The following is a 19627-nucleotide window of genomic DNA, read 5'->3' on the forward strand; positions in this document are numbered from 1 at the left end:
GAGAGAAAAGAAAAGAAATAGATTGTCGAGTGAAATTGCCATGTAGTGCTCGCTTGCCACAAAGCAACCTAGCGTTTCGGCGTGCGCAAACACTTATTTATAGAGTAGAGTTATGGCTTATTTATAGAGTAGAGTTATGACTTATCAATAGAAAAATGAATTTTGAGAATTCCAATTTCTATTTTATGTTTGTTTTGTTTCATGGGAGCTCTTGCAGAACCAAAACCAGCAGTAGGCTGAATAGGGCTGCGCGCGTTGGTGCAGCTCCCTTATGCAGCTAGCCAGGTTCTTATCATTAGATCATGTAAATGCCTTGCCATTGCCTGCACCCCAACATCTTACTGATCTGCAGTAGCTGCTCTGTACGCATTCCATCGATGTACCCTTAAGGAAATTGTCTATAGAGATGCACCAGTGCGTCTCCAAGTCAAGCCTCCATGCTTTAGTCTCCAATCTAAAGTCCTGCACTGGCCTAAAACAGGGGAGGCTGGCTCATGACCAGATTGTTCAAGGTGGTCATGAATCACATGTCGTCATTGGTACTTCTCTGATTGACATGTACGCCAAAGGGGGAAGCTTGGATGAGGCACAGCGCGTGTTCGACCTAATTGCTTGCCGGGATGTCGCGGCATGGAATGTGATGATTACAGGATATGCCCAAGATGGGCATTGCCTTCTTGCTCTGGAATTGTTTGGGAAATTGCAGCTGCAGGGCTTCCAGCCTAGCAAAGCTTCATTTTTGATTGCCCTGAAGGCCTGCAGTTTGGAAAGCGCCTTAGTACAGACTCGGTTGCTGCATGCGCAGATCGTGAGCTCTGGGCTTCAGTCGGATGTAGTCATTGGAAGCTCCCTTATCGACGTCTACAGCAAGTGTGGTAGCCTTGAAGATGCAATCAGAGTGTTCAAACAGTTAACAACCAAGAACATAGTATCATGGGGTGCAATGATGGCCGGCTATGTCCAGCATGGGTTGGGACTTCCTGCTCTGGACCTTTTCACCAAAATGCAACAGGAGGGCATTCGTCCTTCAAAAGTAATCTTTACTTGCATATTGAAGGCTTGTGGGTGTATAAGGGGCTTAGAACAGGGCAGGCTAATTCATGACCAACTCAGGAACCAGGCACTCTGTCAGGATCCAGAGATTGGTAATGCACTTGTTGACATGTATGCAAAATGTGGAAATCTTGATGAGGCACATAGAGTTTTCAAAGGTATTCCATCTCGCCATGAGATATCATGGGGTGCTATGATGGCAGGATATGTTCAGCATGGACATCCTTTCCTTGCACTCCAACTTTTTGAAAGCATGCAGATGCAGCATGTAGGCATGAAAGCTAATAAGATCATATTTTCCTGCATTTTGAAAGCTTGCAGTCTTCTGGGCCTCCCTAGATTGGGAAGGGTAGTACATGAGCTAATTATTAGAGATAATCTTGAGGTGGATCTTGGCAATTGTCTCATTGGCATGTATGCCTGTCTTGGGTGTGTAATAGAGGCACAGAAAGTCTTTGATTGTTTGCCTAGTAAAGATATAGGTTCATGGGATGAACTGATCGCGGGATATGCAAAGCAAGGCTACAACATTCGAGCTCTTGAGTTGTTTGAGAAATTGGAGCAGAAAGGGATGCTGCCTAGTGAAGCGACATTCTCATGCATATTAAAGGCTTGTGGTGGCCAAGGAGCTATTGAGCAGGGCTGGATTTTACATGAACAAGCTATCAAAAGTGGCTTCATGTTGAATGTTGTAGTTGCGAATGGTCTTATTGATATGTATCTCAAGTGCGGAAGTCTGAGAGAGGCTCAAAGTGTCTTTGACCACACATCACATCGAGATGTCATCTCATGGAACATGCTCATTGCTGGATATATTCAGGCTGATCATTGCCTTGATGCTGTTGATATTTTCAACAGAATGGTGCAAGGACATGGCAGCAAGCCAAATAGAGTCACATATCTTTCTGTCCTAAAAGCCTGTGGCAGCATTGGAGCTGTGCAACAGGGAAGGTCAGTCCATGAGCAGATAACAAGAGATAACCTCGAGTTGGACATGGTTGTTGGGAGCTCCCTTATTGACATGTATGCCAGTTGTGGCAGCCTCGAGGAAGCACAGAAAGTGTTTGATTGGTTGCCTAATCACGACGTAGTGTCATGGGGTGCATTGATTGCAGGGTACGCCCAGCATGGCCATTGGAGGCTGGCAAGAGAGTGCCTCCACAAGATGGGACAATGTGGACTGACACCAGATCCCACAACCTTTACTATGATCCTTGTAAGCTGTTGTCAAACAGGTCAAGTAGAGGAAGGCTATACACTGATCAAATCTATGGAGGAAGAACATGGCATTGCTCCTAATGTGGAACAGTTCAATTGCATGGTTGATCTTCTTGGTCGTGCAGGACGCCTATCTGAAGCAGTGCAGCTAGTACATTCCATGCCAGATTTGCCTAATGTTATGGGTTGGATGTCTTTGCTTTCTGCCTGCAGAAGACATGGTGAAGTCAATTTGGCACGTGAATGCTTTGACAAAATTGTCCGAGTGGATCCTGAGAATTCTGCAGGATACACACTCATGTCACAAATTTATGCAGACACAAAAATGTGGGATGACCTTGAAAAGATGGAAGGTATTAGAAAATATGCTAATGCTTGGAAAAAGCCTGCCAATGCTTGGATTCAACTGAGTGACAGACTTCATGAGTTCTCGGTAGAGGATGCAAACTCTGCACAAAATGAGCTTGTTGATACTAGGTTGAAAGCAGTTAGGCAGCAGATCAGGCAGGCAGGCTATATACCAGAGGTAGATCTTATATTCAAACATGGGCCTGTTGAGGGTATACAAGATGTCTTTGTTACACGACATTCAATATCTTCTGTTTCCTTTGGTTTTTCTGATGTTGTTCAAGGGATGAGCATGCGAATCATAACATTTTTGAATGATCACAGTTATGGTAACATGATCTTATTCAATTCTAGAATAAAGGAAATCATGTTAAAACAGTCAATTTCGTTTTATTGTTTGGCTAAACTTCTTGTGAGCATGCCCCCCCCCGCCCCCCCCCCCCCCCCCAACTCCATCCCTTTCTCGCAAAATGATTGCAACATTTTCTTTACATAGAGTGATACTCTTCACCTTTCTCTAGCTGAGTGATACTCTTCACCTTTATCTCTAGCTGATAGGTCTCATCATGTTACTTGGATAAACTCAGGTATGACCTATGCCCCTGGTGGTATGTGACTGTAGGTAGTATCAAGTCTTCCTTTGAAGTTGTCCTTCTCTTGACTTCAGCCGTCTTGGCTCTGACATCTGGCCTACAAGTTCTCAGTGTTATCTATGTGGTGCCATGTGCCATGGTACAATGGCTTCACGGTTTCTATCTTTTAGCATTGTCATTATGTTTTCTAATACTTGTTTACTCTTAGCTTCCCAAGGTTTGTAGTGCAGTTTAGTCACCTGGAGGAGTGTTTTTTTTGCAAGCTTCTTTAGGCGAGCTTTTCCAACTATGTGCCTACTTAGGTGAGTTTTTAGGACGCACTAATCCATGATGTATAAAGGTGTGTTCAGAAAATATAACTTGCTAAGTGTGATGGTGGGTTATGTGTGTGTGTACGTGCATGCGTGTGTGTGTGTGTGTGTGTGTGTAACATATGTAATACTTATATGCATGCACGGAAACACCCCTCCATCATAAAATAGGATTCCTACTATGCTTTTCTTCCTATGCACAAAAGAGCGGCATCACAAATTTAGGGCACCCATGAACTTTTGGGCCCTCATTCCTCAAGCTTATGGAAATAGGAATAGTCCCTTTCAAAAATGACTTTGAAGGGGATTCCATAAATTATTTCTATGCCCTCGAATTTTGATCTTTGAGTCCTCCCATCCCACAAGCCCTTGCAAGCTTGAAAAGTGTGGTTTGTTCTTCACACTTTTCAAGCTCTAGTGTGGTCTACTCTAGCTTACGGTATGCCTATTTGGTTATTAAATGCCAAAATGAATATGCTTGGAAGTGCTTTTAGGGGAAGAATAAATGCATATTTAGGCAAGCAAATAATTTTTTTGGATATATATACACACACATCGTGGAAGTTATTGCGAGATTGCCCACGAGACTAAGACTTGCTTCTGTTGGGTTGTGAGTCTCTACCATGGTTATTATTGCCATTATCATCATTTGTGTCTCCAACAATCAATGCATAAGAAGTATGGGCTGCATTAATGTTCTTCCTATATACCTCTTCTATTAGTAGAGCACTCTCTACATCATGACATTCAAAACCACCCTCAGAGTAGTATGAAAAGTATTCCATGCAAGCAAGAACAAATACGTATTGTTATCTTCAAATTGAATGCCCTGCAAGTCAAGCTAGCCGAAAATGGAATGAAACTCATTGAAATTAGTAGATATAGCCATACTCTCATTCATGTGAAGGTCCACAAGCTTATTTAGCCAGTACACTTGAGATGCATGACTTCGCTTGACATAAAAAGCACAAATATTTTTTCATAATGCATAGGCATCACCCTCAGTGTCAATGACATTAAAATACACCTGCTTTGATAAGGAGAGAATTCTAGTGGACTTACATAGCTCATCAAGTTCTTCCCAATCCGCTACATCATAAAGCTTAGGCTTTATATTCTCTAATTTCAATGGTTTAAACTATCTCTTCTACACCAAGACTTGCCATATTTGCATCTTTCAATATTGAAAATTATTGCCATCAAGCTTTCAATATTGAAAGACAAATAATCCAAAAGGGCAAGAATATAGCTGTCCACAAAGTGCAATCAATAGAGTGCCAAAACAAACTATCTACTCTCCAAAAGAATGTTAAAATTTGTAATTACAATAATGTTAAAGTAAAGACAGTAGTATATGTCAATCCAATTGTGGGCGAATATCCAATAAAGCAAGCTTCCATTGCTAAGGATATCTAGGTAGAAACCGGGATACAAAGAATGCAACTAGCAGTAACCGAGCATAGACCACCGGTACCAAAGAATGTCACTATGAACTCAAAGTGTCAGTAAACCATATATCCCATAAGCATATATATCATGCATGAAAAATATCTTCAGAGTAGCTATAGAGATTAGTCAAATGCACAATTGACTAAGAAAGGAGCAATGGCACTTAGTACATAACCAAGATGCATGTATACATCACCGACAAACTACTGACAGAGGTAAGTGTCGGTGTCCAAAGCATATGAGATCAAATCAACCCATAATCAAAGGTAATTGCATCCAATAGCATACAAGAGAGTATATACATGAACCGAGAGTCTCATTGTCTCGAAGAACCAAGCTCTGCCAAGTAAGTACAAATGTCACCCACTAGAAGCAAATCTAGAATGCAAAGTGAGGAAGGGAAGCTCAAGATATATACATCAAAGCATTCAAAAAGCCCAAGAACATCATAAATACATTCGAGAGCATAAGAGTCTAATGAAGCTTCAATACTTGTAAGTGGTATGGAAGCTCAAAGAAACTTATAAAAGTCCAAGTATATCAAATATATCTCAAATCCAAGTGCCAAAGCGTGTCATAACCATATCTAGGCTTATACATCAATGTTAGATATCACCATATATATGGTAGTATACTTGAAATACTATATAGGCACAATAGGCATTCAAAGCATGAAGTTCAATATTGTATGCTTGCTATCTAAACTATTATTATAGCAATAAACACTTCAATGAGTGAGTTAATCAAGCTCTAATCAGTCCAAACTCCTTTTGGCAACATCAATGCATCATCCAAGCATTGCAAACATTTTCCATAAGCATCAGTAGAGCATAAACCAATAAAATGATTGTTGTCCAAACTAAAACTATTCTATTATATGTAAATAGAGAACTAAAAATTGCATAGAATCAACTTTTTTGAGTGCTTAGATCAGCAGTTCTCATCACACTCTTCATTTCTATCTATACAACACCGAGATCCGATATTGTATGCAAAAGTTATGGCCAAAATATGAAAGTGTTGTCAAACTACCATAGCTGTCCATGACTTCTGCAGTATGCTCTATATCCACTCAAAATGATACAATGACTACTTTTTAGCTCAATAAGCACTCAACAAGGTGGCTTAGCCAAGCTCTAAGAGGCTCCTCGACAAGCCGGGGTAAGTTGGAACAAGCTAGGAGAAGGGAAGACTCAATACATACTTTGAGAGGAAAAAGCAATGGTTATCATGAAACCTTGAGCTGAAGCTTCTTCAAGAATGAAAGAAAACGATCAGTGAAGCTCCTCGAGCCTAAGTTCTAATACTAGTTGAAAGGTAGAGCACGAGTGGAAGCACACAAATGGAAGCAAGAGCTATGGCGGATGGAGCAAGAAAGTAAAAGAGAGAGAGATATACAATATGTGGCAGCTCCAATAGTCACAATGTATGACTAACATTTCCTTATTCAATAGTCATTGAAAGAATAAAGAATAAAGTGACAGTAATGGGCAGCTATGCACAGTCACTTTTACCTCCAATAGGCTTAAACTTGGGAGTTTTGTAATGGAATCATCGATATGTATGCATCAAGATTAGAGCTTGCACTACTTTTTGGATTGTAAGTGTTAGTTTTCTAGGCATTGATTTATGGATTATGGGAGGTGAGTTAAATACAATATTACTACGAATTTTTATTATGAATATCTATTGTCAACATCTCATGATTGTGATTATGATATCCTTACATTAATAACATAGGATCTCGATCACTTTACTTTATGGCATAGTTAGGAGTGTATGACAATGACAATTGAACCTACATTCAAGTTACCAAAAAGCTTATATTCATAGTTTTTCCCTCCTTTGTTTTATTCTTATCTTCTCTTTCCTTCCTTCGTAGTAGCTTGTTTTGCTCTCTCTCCCCTCTCTTTATCACATGGATACACAAATTTGACCTTCAATAAGGCATCCATGCTATGAAATTACATCTATATCTATATTTAATTAATTTCAAATAGATGGAAATTGGTAGCAAAAGTAGCTAGCTAGATTACCATATAAAAAGTGAAACATAAGAAAAAAAAAAAGGTGTGGGAGCTCTTCATTTGTGCTTGGAAGGCTAGGATCAAAGATTTCAAACTTGGAGCAAACAAGAATAGCATAAAAGAGATTTTAGTACAACATGTGTCTATGCACACGGAGTTGCATTTGGAACATGGAGCTTCAAATCCATTGCATAAACCAAGTTGTAAGTATTTGATCTCGATGCTTTTCTTTTTAAAACTTGGTATTCTATTTTATTATGATAATTTTTTTTTTAATTTGTAGATGTCTATCATTATAATCTTGAGGCATGGTAACTAGTCGAGTCTATTATTGATGTTATATATGGTTTGATTAGAGAATAAATGTACAAAGGTAAGAGAAAAACATAGCTCGTAGAGAATTAAATATTTTTTAATGGATATTCTTGTATTATCCCTATGCAATATGACTATTGGAAAGCAATATCCCTACTTTCTTTGCCTAATTTTACAAGCCTTGCGTGGTCTTTGCTAAGTCTAACACCAATGAGATCTATAGATGTAAAATATTTTCTGAGATAATGAGAGTATTAAACCTCAAGTAGGTTAAGTAAGATTACTTTGTTTATGTCTATTAATGTAAATGATGATTTCTTTTTCAATGTTGAGATAAGAACATCAAAGGTTAAGCTGTCAGGTAAGAGACTGGAATATGATCATGTCTTACAATTTGTCAATCAAGGTAAGATAATTCGTAAGATAGATTAGGACTCTGTTGCTTGTATATACATAGTTGCTATCAAAATTACATCCTCTTCTTTTATTACAACAGATGGAGTTATAAGATCCGAGATACACCCTCGACCTTTTTATATACTTAAAAGATATATGGTGAATATTATGCTGACGCAGAGAGAGAATAGATGAAAGAAAAAGAAAGATGTAGAGAGAGAGAGAGAGAGAGTAAGAGAGAGAGAGAGAGAGAGAGAGAGAGAGAGAGAGAGAGAGAGAGAGAGAGAGAGAGAGAGAGAGAGAGAGAGAGAGAGATTCACAAGACACTAGGGACTGGATGATGGGCCAGTCCCCTCCCTTGTGGAGTTATATTATTAACAAGGAGCAAGCTCCTCTGTTCCACATAAACCAATTCTTAACTTGTAGATCTTGGGGAACTACCTCTTTCGTCTTTCTTAGTGAAAGAATTACTTATCTCCTTAATTCATTAAGAGAGAAAAGACCTTAAACCTTCACTTGTAAGGGAGACGATGACCCCAAATGAATGCAATGCTCATTACACACAAGTAAACATTCCCATGCATCCTCGAATGCACACATAAATACATATGCACAATGCTAATGCACTTCCTCTTCTTAGAACTCAATCCATCTTCATTTATCTGTAACTCCTTGGTTCTTGTGTATACTCTTACACTTGGCAGACACTTCCTTCCACCTTCATAACTTGTACTACCTATACCAGATATCCTCGTTACAATGCTCTGATCACCCCATTAAGTGATGCACTAGGATTATTGGTCTCTAAATAGTCTCATGGCTATGCTAGATCATCATCATCACTTAAAGAAAAGTGGGTCATTAATTTATTGACATAAATTTACTAAATAGAGAATGTGTAATAAGCAATCAATTTAGTCCCTCTGGCTTCTAAACAGTTGACATAAACTGAGCGTCCAATGGGGGATAATTCTGACATCTGACATCTGGCCTACAAGTTCTCAGTGTTATCTATGTGGTGCCATGTGCCATGGTACAATGGCTTCACGGTTTCTATCTTTTAGCATTGTCATTATGTTTTCTAATACTTGTTTACTCTTAGCTTCCCAAGGTTTGTAGTGCAGTTTAGTCACCTGGAGGAGTGTTTTTTTTGCAAGCTTCTTTAGGCGAGCTTTTCCAACTATGTGCCTACTTAGGTGAGTTTTTAGGACACACTAATCCATGATGTATAAAGGTGTGTTCAGAAAATATAACTTGCTAAGTGTGATGGTGGGTTATGTGTGTGTGTACGTGCATGCGTGTGTGTGTGTGTGTGTGTAACATATGTAATACTTATATGCATGCACGGAAACACCCCTCCATCATAAAATAGGATTCCTACTATGCTTTTCTTCCTATGCACAAAAGAGCGGCATCACAAATTTAGGGCACCCATGAACTTTTGGGCCCTCATTCCTCAAGCTTATGGAAATAGGAATAGTCCCTTTCAAAAATGACTTTGAAGGGGATTCCATAAATTATTTCTATGCCCTCGAATTTTGATCTTTGAGTCCTCCCATCCCACAAGCCCTTGCAAGCTTGAAAAGTGTGGTTTGTTCTTCACACTTTTCAAGCTCTAGTGTGGTCTACTCTAGCTTACGGTATGCCTATTTGGTTATTAAATGCCAAAATGAATATGCTTGGAAGTGCTTTTAGGGGAAGAATAAATGCATATTTAGGCAAGCAAATAATTTTTTTGGATATATATACACACACATCGTGGAAGTTATTGCGAGATTGCCCACGAGACTAAGACTTGCTTCTGTTGGGTTGTGAGTCTCTACCATGGTTATTATTGCCATTATCATCATTTGTGTCTCCAACAATCAATGCATAAGAAGTATGGGCTGCATTAATGTTCTTCCTATATACCTCTTCTATTAGTAGAGCACTCTCTACATCATGACATTCAAAACCACCCTCAGAGTAGTATGAAAAGTACTCCATGCAAGCAAGAAAAAATACGTATTATTATCTTCAAATTGAATGCCCTGCAAGTCAAGCTAGCCGAAAATGGAATGAAACTCATTGAAATTAGTAGATATAGCCATACTCTCATTCATGTGAAGGTCCACAAGCTTATTTAGCCAGTACACTTGAGATGCATGACTTCGCTTGACATAAAAAGCACAAATATTTTTTCATAATGCATAGGCACCACCCTCAGTGTCAATGACATTAAAATACACCTGCTTTGATAAGGAGAGAATTCTAGTGGACTTACATAGCTCATCAAGTTCTTCCCAATCCGCTACATCATAAAGCTTAGGCTTTATATTCTCTAATTTCAATGGTTTAAACTATCTCTTCTACACCAAGACTTGCCATATTTGCATCTTTCAACATTGAAAATTATTGCCATCAAGCTTTCAATATTGAAAGACAAATAATCCAAAAGGGCAAGAATATAGCTGTCCACAAAGTGCAATCAATAGAGTGCCAAAACAAACTATCTACTCTCCAAAAGAATGTTAAAATTTGTAATTACAATAATGTTAAAGTAAAGACAGTAGTATATGTCAATCCAATTGTGGGCGAATATCCAATAAAGCAAGCTTCCATTGCTAAGGATATCTAGGTAGAAACCGGGATACAAAGAATGCAACTAGCAGTAACCGAGCATAGACCACCGGTACCAAAGAATGTCACTATGAACTCAAAGTGTCAGTAAACCATATATCCCATAAGCATATATATCATGCATGAAAAATATCTTCAGAGTAGCTATAGAGATTAGTCAAATGCACAATTGACTAAGAAAGGAGCAATGGCACTTAGTACATAACCAAGATGCATGTATACATCACCGACAAACTACTGACAGAGGTAAGTGTCGGTGTCCAAAGCATATGAGATCAAATCAACCCATAATCAAAGGTAATTGCATCCAATAGCATACAAGAGAGTATATACATGAACCGAGAGTCTCATTGTCTCGAAGAACCAAGCTCTGCCAAGTAAGTACAAATGTCACCCACTAGAAGCAAATCTAGAATGCAAAGTGAGGAAGGGAAGCTCAAGATATATACATCAAAGCATTCAAAAAGCCCAAGAACATCATAAATACATTCGAGAGCATAAGAGTCTAATGAAGCTTCAATACTTGTAAGTGGTATGGAAGCTCAAAGAAACTTATAAAAGTCCAAGTATATCAAATATATCTCAAATCCAAGTGCCAAAGCGTGTCATAACCATATCTAGGCTTATACATCAATGTTAGATATCACCATATATATGGTAGTATACTTGAAATACTATATAGGCACAATAGGCATTCAAAGCATGAAGTTCAATATTGTATGCTTGCTATCTAAACTATTATTATAGCAATAAACACTTCAATGAGTGAGTTAATCAAGCTCTAATCAGTCCAAACTCCTTTTGGCAACATCAATGCATCATCCAAGCATTGCAAACATTTTCCATAAGCATCAGTAGAGCATAAACCAATAAAATGATTGTTGTCCAAACTAAAACTATTCTATTATATGTAAATAGAGAACTAAAAATTGCATAGAATCAACTTTTTTGAGTGCTTAGATCAGCAGTTCTCATCACACTCTTCATTTCTATCTATACAACACCGAGATCCGATATTGTATGCAAAAGTTATGGCCAAAATATGAAAGTGTTGTCAAACTACCATAGCTGTCCATGACTTCTGCAGTATGCTCTATATCCACTCAAAATGATACAATGACTACTTTTTAGCTCAATAAGCACTCAACAAGGTGGCTTAGCCAAGCTCTAAGAGGCTCCTCGACAAGCCGGGGTAAGTTGGAACAAGCTAGGAGAAGGGAAGACTCAATACATACTTTGAGAGGAAAAAGCAATGGTTATCATGAAACCTTGAGCTGAAGCTTCTTCAAGAATGAAAGAAAACGATCAGTGAAGCTCCTCGAGCCTAAGTTCTAATACTAGTTGAAAGGTAGAGCACGAGTGGAAGCACACAAATGGAAGCAAGAGCTATGGCGGATGGAGCAAGAAAGTAAAAGAGAGAGAGATATACAATATGTGGCAGCTCCAATAGTCACAATGTATGACTAACATTTCCTTATTCAATAGTCATTGAAAGAATAAAGAATAAAGTGACAGTAATGGGCAGCTATGCACAGTCACTTTTACCTCCAATAGGCTTAAACTTGGGAGTTTTGTAATGGAATCATCGATATGTATGCATCAAGATTAGAGCTTGCACTACTTTTTGGATTGTAAGTGTTAGTTTTCTAGGCATTGATTTATGGATTATGGGAGGTGAGTTAAATACAATATTACTACGAATTTTTATTATGAATATCTATTGTCAACATCTCATGATTGTGATTATGATATCCTTACATTAATAACATAGGATCTCGATCACTTTACTTTATGGCATAGTTAGGAGTGTATGACAATGACAATTGAACCTACATTCAAGTTACCAAAAAGCTTATATTCATAGTTTTTCCCTCCTTTGTTTTATTCTTATCTTCTCTTTCCTTCCTTCGTAGTAGCTTGTTTTGCTCTCTCTCCCCTCTCTTTATCACATGGATACACAAATTTGACCTTCAATAAGGCATCCATGCTATGAAATTACATCTATATCTATATTTAATTAATTTCAAATAGATGGAAATTGGTAGCAAAAGTAGCTAGCTAGATTACCATATAAAAAGTGAAACATAAGAAAAAAAAAAGGTGTGGGAGCTCTTCATTTGTGCTTGGAAGGCTAGGATCAAAGATTTCAAACTTGGAGCAAACAAGAATAGCATAAAAGAGATTTTAGTACAACATGTGTCTATGCACACGGAGTTGCATTTGGAACATGGAGCTTCAAATCCATTGCATAAACCAAGTTGTAAGTATTTGATCTCGATGCTTTTCTTTTTAAAACTTGGTATTCTATTTTATTATGATAATTTTTTTTTTAATTTGTAGATGTCTATCATTATAATCTTGAGGCATGGTAACTAGTCGAGTCTATTATTGATGTTATATATGGTTTGATTAGAGAATAAATGTACAAAGGTAAGAGAAAAACATAGCTCGTAGAGAATTAAATATTTTTTAATGGATATTCTTGTATTATCCCTATGCAATATGACTATTGGAAAGCAATATCCCTACTTTCTTTGCCTAATTTTACAAGCCTTGCGTGGTCTTTGCTAAGTCTAACACCAATGAGATCTATAGATGTAAAATATTTTCTGAGATAATGAGAGTATTAAACCTCAAGTAGGTTAAGTAAGATTACTTTGTTTATGTCTATTAATGTAAATGATGATTTCTTTTTCAATGTTGAGATAAGAACATCAAAGGTTAAGCTGTCAGGTAAGAGACTGGAATATGATCATGTCTTACAATTTGTCAATCAAGGTAAGATAATTCGTAAGATAGATTAGGACTCTGTTGCTTGTATATACATAGTTGCTATCAAAATTACATCCTCTTCTTTTATTACAACAGATGGAGTTATAAGATCCGAGATACACCCTCGACCTTTTTATATACTTAAAAGATATATGGTGAATATTATGCTGACGCAGAGAGAGAATAGATGAAAGAAAAAGAAAGATGTAGAGAGAGAGAGAGAGAGAGTAAGAGAGAGAGAGAGAGAGAGAGAGAGAGAGAGAGAGAGAGAGAGAGAGAGAGAGAGAGAGAGAGAGAGAGAGAGAGAGAGATTCACAAGACACTAGGGACTGGATGATGGGCCAGTCCCCTCCCTTGTGGAGTTATATTATTAACAAGGAGCAAGCTCCTCTGTTCCACATAAACCAATTCTTAACTTGTAGATCTTGGGGAACTACCTCTTTCGTCTTTCTTAGTGAAAGAATTACTTATCTCCTTAATTCATTAAGAGAGAAAAGACCTTAAACCTTCACTTGTAAGGGAGACGATGACCCCAAATGAATGCAATGCTCATTACACACAAGTAAACATTCCCATGCATCCTCGAATGCACACATAAATACATATGCACAATGCTAATGCACTTCCTCTTCTTAGAACTCAATCCATCTTCATTTATCTGTAACTCCTTGGTTCTTGTGTATACTCTTACACTTGGCAGACACTTCCTTCCACCTTCATAACTTGTACTACCTATACCAGATATCCTCGTTACAATGCTCTGATCACCCCATTAAGTGATGCACTAGGATTATTGGTCTCTAAATAGTCTCATGGCTATGCTAGATCATCATCATCACTTAAAGAAAAGTGGGTCATTAATTTATTGACATAAATTTACTAAATAGAGAATGTGTAATAAGCAATCAATTTAGTCCCTCTGGCTTCTAAACAGTTGACATAAACTGAGCGTCCAATGGGGGATAATTCTGACATCTGACATCTGGCCTACAAGTTCTCAGTGTTATCTATGTGGTGCCATGTGCCATGGTACAATGGCTTCACGGTTTCTATCTTTTAGCATTGTCATTATGTTTTCTAATACTTGTTTACTCTTAGCTTCCCAAGGTTTGTAGTGCAGTTTAGTCACCTGGAGGAGTGTTTTTTTTGCAAGCTTCTTTAGGCGAGCTTTTCCAACTATGTGCCTACTTAGGTGAGTTTTTAGGACACACTAATCCATGATGTATAAAGGTGTGTTCAGAAAATATAACTTGCTAAGTGTGATGGTGGGTTATGTGTGTGTGTACGTGCATGCGTGTGTGTGTGTGTGTGTGTAACATATGTAATACTTATATGCATGCACGGAAACACCCCTCCATCATAAAATAGGATTCCTACTATGCTTTTCTTCCTATGCACAAAAGAGCGGCATCACAAATTTAGGGCACCCATGAACTTTTGGGCCCTCATTCCTCAAGCTTATGGAAATAGGAATAGTCCCTTTCAAAAATGACTTTGAAGGGGATTCCATAAATTATTTCTATGCCCTCGAATTTTGATCTTTGAGTCCTCCCATCCCACAAGCCCTTGCAAGCTTGAAAAGTGTGGTTTGTTCTTCACACTTTTCAAGCTCTAGTGTGGTCTACTCTAGCTTACGGTATGCCTATTTGGTTATTAAATGCCAAAATGAATATGCTTGGAAGTGCTTTTAGGGGAAGAATAAATGCATATTTAGGCAAGCAAATAATTTTTTTGGATATATATACACACACATCGTGGAAGTTATTGCGAGATTGCCCACGAGACTAAGACTTGCTTCTGTTGGGTTGTGAGTCTCTACCATGGTTATTATTGCCATTATCATCATTTGTGTCTCCAACAATCAATGCATAAGAAGTATGGGCTGCATTAATGTTCTTCCTATATACCTCTTCTATTAGTAGAGCACTCTCTACATCATGACATTCAAAACCACCCTCAGAGTAGTATGAAAAGTACTCCATGCAAGCAAGAAAAAATACGTATTATTATCTTCAAATTGAATGCCCTGCAAGTCAAGCTAGCCGAAAATGGAATGAAACTCATTGAAATTAGTAGATATAGCCATACTCTCATTCATGTGAAGGTCCACAAGCTTATTTAGCCAGTACACTTGAGATGCATGACTTCGCTTGACATAAAAAGCACAAATATTTTTTCATAATGCATAGGCACCACCCTCAGTGTCAATGACATTAAAATACACCTGCTTTGATAAGGAGAGAATTCTAGTGGACTTACATAGCTCATCAAGTTCTTCCCAATCCGCTACATCATAAAGCTTAGGCTTTATATTCTCTAATTTCAATGGTTTAAACTATCTCTTCTACACCAAGACTTGCCATATTTGCATCTTTCAACATTGAAAATTATTGCCATCAAGCTTTCAATATTGAAAGACAAATAATCCAAAAGGGCAAGAATATAGCTGTCCACAAAGTGCAATCAATAGAGTGCCAAAACAAACTATCTACTCTCCAAAAGAATGTTAAAATTTGTAATTACAATAATGTTAAAGTAAAGACAGTAGTATATGTCAATCCAATTGTGGGCGAATATCCAATAAAGCAAGCTTCCATTGCTAAGGATATCTAGGTAGAAACCGGGATACAAAGAATGCAACTAGCAGTAACCGAGCATAGACCACCGGTACCAAAGAATGTCACTATGAACTCAAAGTGTCAGTAAACCATATATCCCATAAGCATATATATCATGCATGAAAAATATCTTCAGAGTAGCTATAGAGATTAGTCAAATGCACAATTGACTAAGAAAGGAGCAATGGCACTTAGTACATAACCAAGATGCATGTATACATCACCGACAAACTACTGACAGAGGTAAGTGTCGGTGTCCAAAGCATATGAGATCAAATCAACCCATAATCAAAGGTAATTGCATCCAATAGCATACAAGAGAGTATATACATGAACCGAGAGTCTCATTGTCTCGAAGAACCAAGCTCTGCCAAGTAAGTACAAATGTCACCCACTAGAAGCAAATCTAGAATGCAAAGTGAGGAAGGGAAGCTCAAGATATATACATCAAAGCATTCAAAAAGCCCAAGAACATCATAAATACATTCGAGAGCATAAGAGTCTAATGAAGCTTCAATACTTGTAAGTGGTATGGAAGCTCAAAGAAACTTATAAAAGTCCAAGTATATCAAATATATCTCAAATCCAAGTGCCAAAGCGTGTCATAACCATATCTAGGCTTATACATCAATGTTAGATATCACCATATATATGGTAGTATACTTGAAATACTATATAGGCACAATAGGCATTCAAAGCATGAAGTTCAATATTGTATGCTTGCTATCTAAACTATTATTATAGCAATAAACACTTCAATGAGTGAGTTAATCAAGCTCTAATCAGTCCAAACTCCTTTTGGCAACATCAATGCATCATCCAAGCATTGCAAACATTTTCCATAAGCATCAGTAGAGCATAAACCAATAAAATGATTGTTGTCCAAACTAAAACTATTCTATTATATGTAAATAGAGAACTAAAAATTGCATAGAATCAACTTTTTTGAGTGCTTAGATCAGCAGTTCTCATCACACTCTTCATTTCTATCTATACAACACCGAGATCCGATATTGTATGCAAAAGTTATGGCCAAAATATGAAAGTGTTGTCAAACTACCATAGCTGTCCATGACTTCTGCAGTATGCTCTATATCCACTCAAAATGATACAATGACTACTTTTTAGCTCAATAAGCACTCAACAAGGTGGCTTAGCCAAGCTCTAAGAGGCTCCTCGACAAGCCGGGGTAAGTTGGAACAAGCTAGGAGAAGGGAAGACTCAATACATACTTTGAGAGGAAAAAGCAATGGTTATCATGAAACCTTGAGCTGAAGCTTCTTCAAGAATGAAAGAAAACGATCAGTGAAGCTCCTCGAGCCTAAGTTCTAATACTAGTTGAAAGGTAGAGCACGAGTGGAAGCACACAAATGGAAGCAAGAGCTATGGCGGATGGAGCAAGAAAGTAAAAGAGAGAGAGATATACAATATGTGGCAGCTCCAATAGTCACAATGTATGACTAACATTTCCTTATTCAATAGTCATTGAAAGAATAAAGAATAAAGTGACAGTAATGGGCAGCTATGCACAGTCACTTTTACCTCCAATAGGCTTAAACTTGGGAGTTTTGTAATGGAATCATCGATATGTATGCATCAAGATTAGAGCTTGCACTACTTTTTGGATTGTAAGTGTTAGTTTTCTAGGCATTGATTTATGGATTATGGGAGGTGAGTTAAATACAATATTACTACGAATTTTTATTATGAATATCTATTGTCAACATCTCATGATTGTGATTATGATATCCTTACATTAATAACATAGGATCTCGATCACTTTACTTTATGGCATAGTTAGGAGTGTATGACAATGACAATTGAACCTACATTCAAGTTACCAAAAAGCTTATATTCATAGTTTTTCCCTCCTTTGTTTTATTCTTATCTTCTCTTTCCTTCCTTCGTAGTAGCTTGTTTTGCTCTCTCTCCCCTCTCTTTATCACATGGATACACAAATTTGACCTTCAATAAGGCATCCATGCTATGAAATTACATCTATATCTATATTTAATTAATTTCAAATAGATGGAAATTGGTAGCAAAAGTAGCTAGCTAGATTACCATATAAAAAGTGAAACATAAGAAAAAAAAAAAGGTGTGGGAGCTCTTCATTTGTGCTTGGAAGGCTAGGATCAAAGATTTCAAACTTGGAGCAAACAAGAATAGCATAAAAGAGATTTTAGTACAACATGTGTCTATGCACACGGAGTTGCATTTGGAACATGGAGCTTCAAATCCATTGCATAAACCAAGTTGTAAGTATTTGATCTCAATGCTTTTCTTTTTAAAACTTGGTATTCTATTTTATTATGATAATTTTTTTTTTAATTTGTAGATGTCTATCATTATAATCTTGAGGCATGGTAACTAGTCGAGTCTATTATTGATGTTATATATGGTTTGATTAGAGAATAAATGTACAAAGGTAAGAGAAAAACATAGCTCGTAGAGAATTAAATATTTTTTAATGGATATTCTTGTATTATCCCTATGCAATATGACTATTGGAAAGCAATATCCCTACTTTCTTTGCCTAATTTTACAAGCCTTGCGTGGTCTTTGCTAAGTCTAACACCAATGAGATCTATAGATGTAAAATATTTTCTGAGATAATGAGAGTATTAAACCTCAAGTAGGTTAAGTAAGATTACTTTGTTTATGTCTATTAATGTAAATGATGATTTCTTTTTCAATGTTGAGATAAGAACATCAAAGGTTAAGCTGTCAGGTAAGAGACTGGAATATGATCATGTCTTACAATTTGTCAATCAAGGTAAGATAATTCGTAAGATAGATTAGGACTCTGTTGCTTGTATATACATAGTTGCTATCAAAATTACATCCTCTTCTTTTATTACAACAGATGGAGTTATAAGATCCGAGATACACCCTCGACCTTTTTATATACTTAAAAGATATATGGTGAATATTATGCTGACGCAGAGAGAGAATAGATGAAAGAAAAAGAAAGATGTAGAGAGAGAGAGAGAGAGAGAGAGAGAGAGAGAGAGAGAGAGAGAGAGAGAGAGAGAGAGATTGACAAGACACTAGGGACTGGATGATGGGCCAGTCCCCTCCCTTGTGGAGTTATATTATTAACAAGGAGCAAGCTCCTCTGTTACACATAAACCAATTCTTAACTTGTAGATCTTGGGGAACAAGATCACGGTTCCTTGCACGGTATACAACCGGCTAACACTTGCACAACTTGGAAGTTAGCACCTTTTGATCCTTCTTGAGTCTCTCCTTCTCTTCTACATAATATATGTAGGGCTCTCCTCTTGGAGCTTGATTTCAGCAGAGCTTCTGCAGCACTTGCACCTTTTCTCCTACACAATATGTGGAGGGATCTCCTCTTGAAAATTGATTTCAACAAAGCTTCCGCAGCACTTGCACCTTCTCTTCTTCTCTTGGAACTTGATTTCAGTAGAGCTTCCATAGCACTTGCTCCTTCTCTTCTCCTCTTGGTTGCATGCAAAGTGATGCTTCCTTCACCTCCTCCATACCCAAGGAGAGCCTTCCTTTTTATAGGTTCCAAGAGCTTCTCTTCTTGGAGAGAGACTTGAGTGCCAAGATTGGAAAGGTTGATCTTCATGCAAGATGTGGTTGTTCCAAGACCTACTCTGCAGCACCAATTTTGGAATATCTCTCTGTGCGTTGCTCAGATGGAAAAACGTCCAACACAAAAGTTGTAGATCTTGTTGTGTTTGATAACCCGCCTGGGCCATTTTTAGAGATCAGCTTTCTATCACAAGATATTTTAAAAATGGATTCACCATGTCTATTTTAAGAAAAGTAGTTTTTAAAACTCTACTCTCAACTTATGGTCCATGCAACCACCTTGAGCCATAGATAAGGAGAGTTCATTAGATTGCCTTGGGCCTCAACCTTAAGATTGACTTCCA

General features: G+C 37.6%; 1 protein-coding gene across 1 annotated transcript in view; it reads left to right on the forward strand.

Moving 5' to 3' along the window:
- The first annotated feature begins 209 nt into the window (after positions 1-209).
- The window catches only part of LOC148022869 (pentatricopeptide repeat-containing protein At3g53360, mitochondrial-like), a 28250-nt gene continuing 8832 nt past the window's right edge, over positions 210-19627 (forward strand). Inside the window, exons 1-2 of the mRNA XM_087695268.1 lie at positions 210-3006; positions 3207-3351. Of these exons, the coding sequence (XP_087551394.1) occupies positions 407-3006; positions 3207-3351 (2745 nt within the window). The 5' untranslated portion in view covers positions 210-406. The remainder of the gene's footprint in view (positions 3007-3206; positions 3352-19627) is intronic.

This window comes from Lygodium microphyllum, chromosome 16 (assembly GCF_053477565.2).
Source record: "Lygodium microphyllum isolate KBCC chromosome 16, Lygodium_microphyllum_v1.1.10, whole genome shotgun sequence".
Taxonomy (NCBI): domain Eukaryota; kingdom Viridiplantae; phylum Streptophyta; class Polypodiopsida; order Schizaeales; family Lygodiaceae; genus Lygodium; species Lygodium microphyllum.